Raw genomic sequence first — 11,172 nt, 5'->3', positions numbered from 1 at the left:
TGTGTATGCCAAGCGGGTAAGCGATTCTCTGGAGGATATAGCAGACAAAAATTTTTATTTATTTATTTTTATTTATTTATTTAATCTGATAATCGAACAATGGATATTTGACCTCTTGTCGCTGCCATATTACAATAATTGTTTTAATGAGAAAACAACATAATAAAAGCTTCTCAAATGTTTTAATTAAAAAGAGCTTGTTTCTGCCACTAAAAATAATAATAATTAATTAAAAAAAAATTTAAAATGCAATCCGGCTTTCTAACTCAAAATTCTGAGTAAATAAATTTAAATTTTGAAATACTAGCCCAAAAGTTTGACTTATGGATGCCAGAGTGTATATATGCCTAATATATTAGTCAAATATCATTATCAGTTTGTTGAATTCAATCAACCCATTGTCAAATAAGATGGCTACTGAATGATGCTGGATGTCATATTAATGTTTTACTGGGGAAATATTAAAAGATAGTGTGATTAAGATATTTGGAGGTTTTATTCTATAGATCAAACCCACTGAGAAAACACTGATGGTTTTTTTCACGGTTTTGAAATATTTAACAGATTTTGTAGATATGCAAAAATGTAATTTAAGGGTATTTTTTGATTTCCTCTGCATTATGTTTATACTTCAAAATGGCATTAGACTAATAATTATTAGTTGAGTTCTTGTGTTTGTTTGTTTTGCTAACCCTTACCTTTTTTTAAACTTTATTTAGCTTGGTTTCCTGCAAGGAACTAACTGAGGTGACTAACCACTTTTATGAAAGCATCTCTTTTACTTTATAACAACTGAAAACTTATTCTCCTTAAAACTATATAAATACATTAGGTAATCATGTGGATGAATTTCTGTTGTACTGATGTTTATAATTTAACCCATATGTGTAATATATTTGTCATTATCATGCAGCCAGTGTCCAGGGCCACAGCTGCTGGACAGCTGTGGAGGGGACAGCTCACCCATAAGGAGGGCAGAAACATGCTTCTGCACAGGCAGAGAGGGCTCCTTATTTTATGGCATCTATTTTTGGAAATTAATTTAATATAGATGTCACTCTGTCAGACTGTTTGCTTTAGACCTGTGTGCATGTAGGCCGGGGATTATCATGAAGGTGTATTATCTTATTAAATATTTATACAATACGGGGACAAACTATCCCTGCATTAGACCACATAGCTACAGCATCAGAAGCCAGAGGGATGAAAAATACCCCTGTGTATGTCTGTAAATCCTGCAAAGGTGACAAGAAATTGTTTGAGATTCAAACTCTGAATTAACTGTAAGGTAATAAACACAATGACTTATCATTTAGGTCTACATATTTAAAGGCTTGGTTAGCTGCTCCTAGTTTCTCCTGTTTGTTACATAATGTGAACCACCAAAGAATGTGGCCCAATAATCAGTTTGTTTCAAATAAACTGGGCTGTCATTAGATCAAAACTGGATTTATAAAGGTGGCACAGCAACACACACACTCTCCTGGGGAACATTTAGAAAAATGTTTAAGAGGAATGTTTCAGAAACTGAGAGATTTAGGCCCAAGACGGTGCGAGTCAACTGTGTCCAACAAAATTATCAGAAAAACGTAAGTGGCACAGAAGGTCTGGCCAAAGCAGGTATTATCCTGCCAAACTGCTCTGTCATAAATGTTTGTATATGTCTGTGCTTGAATAACACTCGGATGTGAAAGGGTTGATGCAAGCAGCCTAAACAAGGAGGATGTTATAATGGTTAAGTTGGTTTTGTATATTTCTGATATCATGTACACTTTGTGCCATAATTCACTGGCACTGTGGAAATAGGGAACAAAAATGAGATTTTCCATGCTCACCCACAAACTAGCAATGGTCAGTTTCTGCCTCTTCCTGAACTTGGTTTTGCTGGAGGTCTCCTCTAATTAAGGAGATGTTCTTCTCATCATTGTCGAGGGTGTGCTCATAGGAGGACCATCTGCTTGTTAAGTTTGTCTAATATTGTAGTCTTTACCTCACAATATAAAACGCCTTGAGAAAACTGCTTTTTTTGTGAAGGGATAGTTTAATTGAATTGTATATTTTTCTCATTTTTATTGTTGCTTATTTGTGACACTTTTTATGCAAACAGCTAAAGCCAAAGGTTTTCTGCCGATCTGAAAAAGTGCCATATTATCTCCGGTATCATATCTCACCCTTCTCCAGAATAACCACACACATTTGAGTTGATCCTATCATATCAGGGTTTACTTCAGCATCAGCTTAAAGGCCAAGAAAATCTTGCATTAGAAATTGAAGATTTGAACTTAAAAGACAGTGTTCAATAATTAACTCAAGCACTTTAACAGATAACGTGCCTCACAGGCTCAACTTTATCTGTAAATTCATTGCATTTATAAAAAGGATGCAAGGACCAAAAATGATCTATCCTTAAACACAATTACAAAAACTAGACACTTCAGATTATCACATTTATCCTACGTTGTGACTGCCTGCCCTCTCCACGTCCTTTCCACCTTGGACCCTTGTGTTTTGTCATTCATTCTGTCTTCTGTGTGTATATATAGCCCTGCCCACTTTGGGAAGGGGTGAGGCACCCACCACATTGAAATTTGATCCCCACCTCCAAACATATTGTGCTATTATATCCATGCAATAACAGACAAAAATTTCAGATAAATTACAACCGGAAAAACTGTTTTCTCCCCGTCAACACATCACTGAAAATGTATATCTGCATAATGTTAAATAATATTACATGCAGTAAAATCTATTGGTTTAAAAGCCTGGTTTTGAACGATGGACATCCTCTCACGTACCTTTCCTTAATTTCTTTAAAAAAAGAAGAGTCCACTGTATTTTTCTCAGTAGTTACCTTTGTGCACATTAAAATCATTACAATTCACTAGATTTTCAACCAGTTTCAAGTGATTTTTAGTTCTGAAAGCATATTCTGATTTCCCATGAGCTCCCTCTGGTCGGTTATAACCCTTGAAAAAAAAAAATCATGTTAATGTCCCTGCATTTGGATCCTCTCATTACATCCTGACACTCTGCTGCATTTTTTTTTTAAACCTGTCTCTGTCAGTCCACCAAACGCTATGAAAAACCGCAGCAACACATTTCTGGAGCAGGCTACACCTTTAAGGTGGAGAAATGAATATTTAGTAAATGGAGTCCACTCGTATAGTGAGTCACTGCGCTCTCATTTGCTTGCAAGGGTTTTCTTTGAGACAACGAGGTGTGCATGTGTACTTGGAAAGTAGTGTGTTTAAGAAACAAATGACTGTGTGGGAAGTTCCTTCATCTGTGCTAATCCACCCTTTATAGTGAGTGCTAGTAGTTGTTCTTTTTTTTCAATGAAATCAGTCCACAGTCAAAGCATGTGGTTTATCGTGTGCTCGTAGTCCACAGCAACTGACACTGCCCTCAGTGCTTCCCTTTTATCTGACTGATGGAGTAAAATCACACGACTGGACCCCAGAGACCCCCTCCTCCTCCACCACCTCCCATCCGCGCGCTGATCGGCATTGATACAGCAGCTCCGGTAGGGGCGGGGCAGCACTGCAGCAGTGCGCCTCTCGAGCTGTCTCCGGTAATGTTCCATAGGATACGCACGCCCCGCTCCGCCCCTGCCGCGAGACAGGTGGTCGGACTGTACGCCTTCATCCTCCAGCGCTCCCTGTAGACTAAGAAGGAGGGGAAAAATCCGTTGACAACAGGGAAAGGGTCGGTCGGCGCGAGCGCGTCCCCGATGGACTTCCAGCGTGTGACCTCGGCGATCACCGGGCGGGCAGCAGGAGAGGGGGGCAACAACGGGAACGCACGAGGAGAGCCCCGGCGATTTACTCCCAAATGTTTTGCAGCGGATTACTCGAGATGCCGTTCGCGGGAGAGGGTGTGCCGACGGGGGAATGAGATGCGCAAGTAAAAAAGTTGACACGATTTCTGGTGGGGATTTTCATCTGCGAGGCGGCGGGATCATTTCTGACTATCCTCCGGGCTGGGAAGTTCCCCTGGGGGGCTTCGTTATGGCTTCAGGCGCCGGTAAGGCTGCACAGCCCCCCGGGCCGGGCTCCGCCGTTAACGGGACTGCGGCAGAGTTCTCCAACATCGAGCAGGAGCTGTACGACTATCAAATGCACAGCAAGATGTGCAAGAAGATCGCTCAGCTCACCAAGGTAAGACCCGCCGGTGACACCGAGAGAGGGAGGGAGGCGCGCCGCCCGGATGTCACTCCTGTCAGGCTGACTGATGATCCGCTGGCTGCCTCACACTCAGACACGGACGGCGCGTCAAAATAAATGAAAATACACATGAAATCCGTAGTTTAAAATAAATAAATAAATAGTAATTAAAAAGGAGCAGGCTGGTAATAGAAGCTATAAAGTCGGTACATAGGTCTACACGTTTTACATTCTCGGGATAACGACGGGAAAACTTGGATCAGCTTCGTGACTGACAGCTGCAGATCCCGAGCACCAGACATCAGGCAGCAATTAGAACTGATGCAATTTTAATCAATCAGTAGATTTATGGATTACCTTCACCGTGCATCAATTTATAATCTGGGCGTTTAGGATATTAAAACAATTCCACAGCTCGCTGGGCCAGAGCCCAGGGTGATGCTTCTTTGTCTGACCAACAGAGAGAAAAACGACTCCAAAGGTGTGCTATCAATTAACTGTGGTGTGAAACAGATGAATCCCCACAGTTAATTAACAGCTTGGTACACCAACATGGCATTTCTCTGTGTTTATCAGGGAGTTTAACAGCTGCAGCAGCTGCATGTGAGGATTCACCCTCTCTGTATCTTCACAATAATGCTCACAGAAGCAGGGCATGACCCATGGCTTGTTGAGCTATGACAGTTACTGATGACTGTGCACTTCTCATCTTCCCTTGTGGATGCACCTCTGTGTCTTTAAAAAAAGGACTTCCTATCATGCACACAGGCCCAGGCAAACAAAGATGACACAGATGAGGGGTCAGCACTTGTGTCTGTGCTTGTTAGGAGAATTCGCCAGCCCCGTCCTTCAGCCTCTTGTGGCCCCTCTGTTCCTTTCCACCCTGATCTCCCTCCACAGAAGCCAGGACTTGTTTTTGTCTCCTCTGAAACTTCATGGCATGCCATGCCAGCCCCGCTTTAGCTCTGGGGCGACCACAGTAAATGAAACCCGGAGCGCGGCTGAAATATAAGAATCATCGATACACATATTTGGTGTGTTTGGTTTCCCCTGAGCTTTGGGATGCTGGGCATGTGGCACATGGTTTATTTGAGTTGTTTGGGGGGTGGAGAGCAGAGGAGAGGAAGTAGGAAATGGGTCAGCTGTGGTAACCTTATATATTTAATAACCCATATTCTGTGTGCATGGAGGCACACACGCACAAACACACCCGCACATATGGGCTTCTACTTAACACACCTCCTCACGTCTGCCTCTCTCTTCCACTCACCCATCCCGACTTGCACGATTCCCCCCACACACACACACACCTCTCCCCCCATCAGTGAGAGCAGTCTGCCCTGGCTGAATGGGTGCTGCTAAAGATAAAACAGCAGCACGTCGGAGTGTGTTTACATGGCAAAAGAAGCCAATGGGAAGGAATTGAGAGCTGACCGTGTCAGGCCAGCTGTTGTGAATGTTCACATAAGGTTGCATGCACACACACACACACACACACACACACACACACACACACACACAAACGCGACTACAGAGAGAGGAGTAGTGTCTCTGCATGACTCACAGAGATCAACAGTAGCATATTAAAGTGTGTGCTTATGTGCACACCTACACGTCAGACTGGTGGCTCTAATTCTGTCTTTGGATTTCCTGCACTTACCCTATCGAGTGTACACTAGGCGCTGTGTTCCCTGCTTTGTAATCCAGCACACCCAGTACCCTCTTTGATATGTGTGGAGGTATGTGTGAGAGTGGGAGAGGGCGGCTGATGTAAGAGAGTGTGTGTTTGTGTGCACGCTTGCTTTGTCTCTTTGCCTAACCTCTCCTCTGTGCACCGAGCGAGTCAAGTCTACGTCTCACTCCAGTTTCAGCTGCCTTGTCTCTTGCTCTCCTTTACACTGTAGACAGAATATTAATTTCATGCTTTGCTGACTATGAAGTTACTGTCAATGAGCACGGGCACTGGCTTGTGAGGCCACATGAATAACATTATCGACCGGCAGGATCGATAAGGGGATCTCGAGGCAGAATTTGCAGTGGCGGGCTCTCGCCGCTCTCTGGCCAAACTGCCAAAGATTTAAACCCAGAGAGCTGAATCAAAGTGTGAAGCTGTCTTTAATCCCACCTCCTAAAATAAATCCGATAAATACTGTTCGTGATGGCATGTAGTAGTTTTACTTAACTGTGTGAAAGCGGGTTTCCTTAAATCTGACCTTAAAGTGAGCTGACGCTAAACAGCAGCCACTGTCTGCGTGAATAAAAATGAACAGATAATGGTAAGCGCAGCGGTAGCAGACAAACGGAGCCGCTTAAGTGACTCATTCATGCTAGTGACATATAAATATCCTACCTATACTTTAAATAGGTAAGGCAGCAAACTTCTAGAGTAGCAGCAAGCCTCCTCCAACCCCCACCCGAGTGCATGAAATAGAACAAGAGTGGATTTTTCAAGTGCATAGATGTCACTGCTTTTATGATAAAGATAAAACATGTCATACAGATTTAGATCAGCGGTTTCCTACCTGTCCTGTAACTCTAAAGATAAAGCAGCGATAGCTGCTTAATACATCGCTGAGTGAGCTTGGGCTGATCACTTTTCCTTCTTAGATTAGGTCATGTGATTAATTTTCAGAGGAATGAAAAGGTGACTCTCGTAGGTCAATACTTCAGATGTACTCGATATGGCAAATATGCAAAGTTACTAATAGGTCCCTCTTAAATCTATCTGAATGTGTGGTAACCATTTTAGATCCTGTTTCCAAGACATCAGTCTTCACATCTTTTAGCTTATGAGCTTGGTGCTGAAAAATTCCAGAGCCTCGACCTCGACACCGTCCAGCACCTCTGGGATAAATTGCCATGCAGACTGCAGGCTAGGCTGTATCATGTACCATTTGTAGATGACCTCACGTGTGCTGTTTTAGTTCAATGGGAGCAAATCCCGGCAGTCAGACCCCAAAATGTTGTGGAAATTCTGATTCTGATTTGGAAACTTTTCCCAGAAGAGTGCAGGCTGTTTCGACAGCATGTTAACGAACAGAGTTGGGTGTAAAGTTCAGGTGTCTGCAGGTGTACTTTGTAACCCCTCAGGGGTCCAAACCCAAGGATGGGAACCACTGGTCTGCATTATTAATAGGTATTATCTAATAACCTTCATTAAATCTCTTTTTTTCTCTATGCTCTCACTTTCAAACCAGCCAAAGAGGACAGCAAAGAACGTCCTCCCCCTTAGAGCCTGTCCCCGTTTCAGAGTCCTCTTCATTCCTCCCTGTCATGAGTCACTGTTTGCTAAAGTTTGCACATCGGTGTGACATACTCCACCAGCGTCTGATGGACAGGAGATAGAGAAATCTCACATTTGACACCAATACCAAAACCTGCTTTACAATAAATACATAACAGATTACTGGAGACTGACAGTGTCGAGGTAATGTAAATGTGTGTGAGAGAGGATTAATGACATGCACGCACGCACACACACACACACACACACACACATTGGGCAGAGACAGGGACACAGGGAATGTCCGGCAGGCCTGTACCAGCTGCAGACAGAGAGGCGTCTGAGTAAAATATGAGCCCATGTGTCTCCCGGATACAGTACGCGCATGCGTGTGAGTCCACACAAACACACACGCACACACCTCTGCAAGTGGATAAGTGAGACGTCAGGGTCACCAGGAGGAGATGATGACATGGCGCAGGGGGTAAAGTGAATAGTGGGTAGAAACAGGCCGTATTTCATAGGTTAGTAGCGCTCTATATGGAGAGGTTGAAGGGAGGCTCCATACATGCTGACAGGCATCGCTGCATAAAGCCTGACTGTCCGTGGCTCAGACACACAGTTTGTCAGTGTTACTATTTAAAGTCGAATATTATTTCGACTGGTGGAGAGCACTGTTGCCTTACAGCGAGGAGGTCCTGGGGTTGAATCCTCTGGGCTTTCTGTGAGGAGTTGGCATGTTCTCTCTGAGCGCTCCAGCTTCCACCAAAAGTCCAAAGACATCCATGTTTAGGCTAATTAGCAAATCTAGGTGTAAATGGCTGTCTGGGTCTTTGTGTTAGCAACGGCTGGAGATCTGTCTCCCCTTCCCATCTTTTCTATAGTTTTAGTTTTGGTCTCCGCTATGGTACATTTGCATAATTCACAGTACAAAATTGTTATTTTTTTTAGCTGGTTCTTGGTGCAGCCAGTTTGAACTCCTCTCTCTTTAATCCAACTCTCTTTTGATTGGCTGTCTTTCACAAACAGAGGGTTTGTGCAACCTTGTGTGCCCAAGATGATCAGGATATATTCTCCCTCTGACATTATTAAAACTTTCCATCCATCAATTTTCTTATATTCTTATATTTCTTATAGCTGTCATAGAATGAGAGGCAGGCTACAGCCATGGCACTATATTAGAAATTAACATGCATGCCTTTGGAGTCTGGGAGAAAGAGAACATGCGACACTCCACACAGAAAGGTCCTAGCCGGTCAGAGGATTCAAACCCAGCTGTGAGGCATCACAATGGTGCCGCATCATATTGATGAGATCCAGGAGAAGAAATAGTTTCTGAAAGCAGACTGAAACATTAGCTTTTAGCTCACAGGTGATTGTTTATACACATCCTGCCCTCATTACAGCCCCTGTTTAATATGTGACTCTATCACTGTAACAGGATATACGTGATAAAACACTGTATTGCTGTAATATTTGTTAGCATAAAGCTGCCATAAGGATATAACCAGGTTTGCTCATATGAGACTGAAAACCCTCATAAAATATTGAAGTTTTACTCTCAATACGTGCATATTTTTAACAAGGTGGCCAAGGTCATTTTTAATCTTTTCATATCAAATTGTGGAAATTCATTATTTGCTCCATATCTCTCAACAATGACTCACCATTCAGGTTTCAAATATTCTGCATTTGGTTGCAAAACTAATAAAAGTGCTACACAAAAGGGCATTTTTTTCAGTCTCTTGACCTTTGGGATCTCTGCTGCGTTGCTTGATGGATTCTGAAGTCATCAGATTTTGGTGGATTAAAAAAAGGGGAGTTAACCAAGCAAGTCAAAAAATATTAGACTTGGTGGTTTATTTATGGAGGTAAGTGATCTAATATCACGTATCTGTAGAGTGGATACAAATGTGGACTTTTCAAGCACCATTCAGCAAGTGAAAAAAAGACACCTCAAAATAATCACAAAGAAGTCTGGTATTAACTTTCCAAGACTGAGGGAGTCAAAGGCATGCAGTTTGAAGCATGAACTCAACACACTGTGATGAGCATAAGCAATGCATTAACATTAAAAACATCCATGAGTGGTGATTAGTTTGCATTTATCTGCAAAGATAAAGTGTCATGTATCCCTTAAAGAGAGGATAAGCTGCTGCTTTTAATGGACACGAGCTTTAGTGAATGTTTTTTTATAATCTGTAGTCAAAATGCTTATTTAACAATGGCTCGCACATTTAATAGAGGAAAAAATACAGTGAAACAAAACAAAACAGTTGAACATTTAAAAAAAAATGTTTTTCACATCACTTTTTAGAAGATGCCCTTCTTCCTCCACCTTATATACACAACACTCAAGTGGAAAAATAATGCAGGGAGGCAAGAAGACACAAACAAGCAAACATAGATTAATATCTTTCTAATTTTTAGTGTTTGTGTCTTGAAGGCTTAAATGTGCACAGCTCTTGAATCTTTGCCCTCTTGTTGCTGATGCTCCAGGTGATTTATTCTCTGAACATGAAGAATGAGGAGCAGGAGGCGGCCCTGCAGGCGTTGAGCAACGCCCACCACGACGAGCTGCACCGGATCCTGATGGAGACGTGCCACGAAGGGGAGGGGTCAGCCCTGAGGACACGCCTCCTGGAGCTGCAGGAATCTCTGGATCAGCAGCAGCGAGTCGGGGCCCAGGTGTGTGCATGTGTGAGTCCTTGTTTATGGGGTTGGGGGTCGGGGTCCTTGTTGTGTCTCTGTAATTTAATGTCTAACCTCCCAGTGAGGGCAGCAAATCAAACCTGGCCCTAACATGACCTACGGCAGCCAGCCTCGCTCAGAAAGCCCGTTACTTTACCCAGTCTTCATAATTTATATGCTGTGCACCACAATAAAACATCAACATGAATCGTAAACACCCACATGGCTTTCCTATCGAGTCTGCGGGGGGAAACAAAAAAGCGTCTTAACAACTAAATACATAAAAAATGCACACAGGGACCTAAAACTTTTATTTTGAAATGTTTTTCCTTGTTATCTGTCTGGCATGTCTGGCATCTGTCATGTTTTTTCATGTCCTACTGTCATTTTCTTGAGTCAAAGCATGTAGATCAGCGCGGGTCTGATACAAGAAAACACCTGTACAAACCTACCAGACTCACGTAGACAGGCTTTCAACGTATGAACCACAGGGATGTGTTTTTAAGTGAAACAGGCTACAGACAACGATAAGTGGCACACATCAAACAACCTGGAACAGGATTAATGCGCCAGTAAAAGAAAGCCTTATCGCCTTTAGAGCAGACGAGTGTCGTAGCGCCACTGGTGCAAAAACTATGAGAATGTGAGTGTGTCAAAACACTGCATGATATCTCTCACAGGTACCTATGAGCATAAATGACATAACATCTATATAATCACAAACATAACACTTATGCTAGTAAAATTTGTCTCTAACATCTTTAGTTTCGTAGTATTATCTTGTTTTGGCACTTTTTAAATCAGACTACTGCTGCTGAGATCTTCCGCACAACCGCCTCTAAGCCTTACACAAAATGGGCCAAAAAACAGAAAATATCCAGTGAGGTGAAGTTAAAATGCCTTGTTCATGATGTCAGTGGTCAGAAATGAATGGCAGGACTGCTGCAAGCTAATAGAAAGGCAACAGTAACTTCTTAAATGTCCACTTGTTAAGAAGGTGCTATGCAGAAGAGCATCTCTGAACACACACGAAGGACGACAGCAACAGAAGACCACATTAGGTGCAACTACTGTCAGATAAGAACAGGAAACTGA

At 42.7% G+C, this 11,172-nt stretch overlaps 1 protein-coding gene across 4 annotated transcripts in view; it reads left to right on the top strand.

The window, feature by feature from the left end:
• Positions 1-3,533: 3,533 nt before the first annotated feature.
• fam184b (family with sequence similarity 184 member B) overlaps positions 3,534-11,172 on the top strand; it is a 31,942-nt gene continuing 24,303 nt past the window's right edge. For 3 of the 4 annotated variants that reach the window (XM_086295769.1, XM_086295771.1, XM_086295768.1), the window contains exons 1-2: positions 3,534-4,157; positions 9,886-10,086. In XM_086295769.1, the coding sequence (XP_086151895.1) occupies positions 3,891-4,157; positions 9,886-10,086 (468 nt within the window). In that variant the 5' untranslated portion in view covers positions 3,534-3,890. The remainder of the gene's footprint in view (positions 4,158-9,885; positions 10,087-11,172) is intronic. The other variant, XM_086295770.1, reaches the window with a different exon arrangement.

Source organism: Aulonocara sp. 'chitande type north' Nkhata Bay, linkage group LG6, assembly GCF_057382095.1.
Source record: "Aulonocara sp. 'chitande type north' Nkhata Bay isolate Kocher_YH1m ecotype deep benthic linkage group LG6, A_spYH_male_GT1.1, whole genome shotgun sequence".
In the NCBI taxonomy this organism is placed as follows: Eukaryota; Metazoa; Chordata; class Actinopteri; order Cichliformes; family Cichlidae; genus Aulonocara; species Aulonocara sp. 'chitande type north' Nkhata Bay.
The sequence above is the reverse complement of the archived record's forward strand: the minus strand, read 5'-3'. Positions and strand labels throughout refer to the sequence as shown.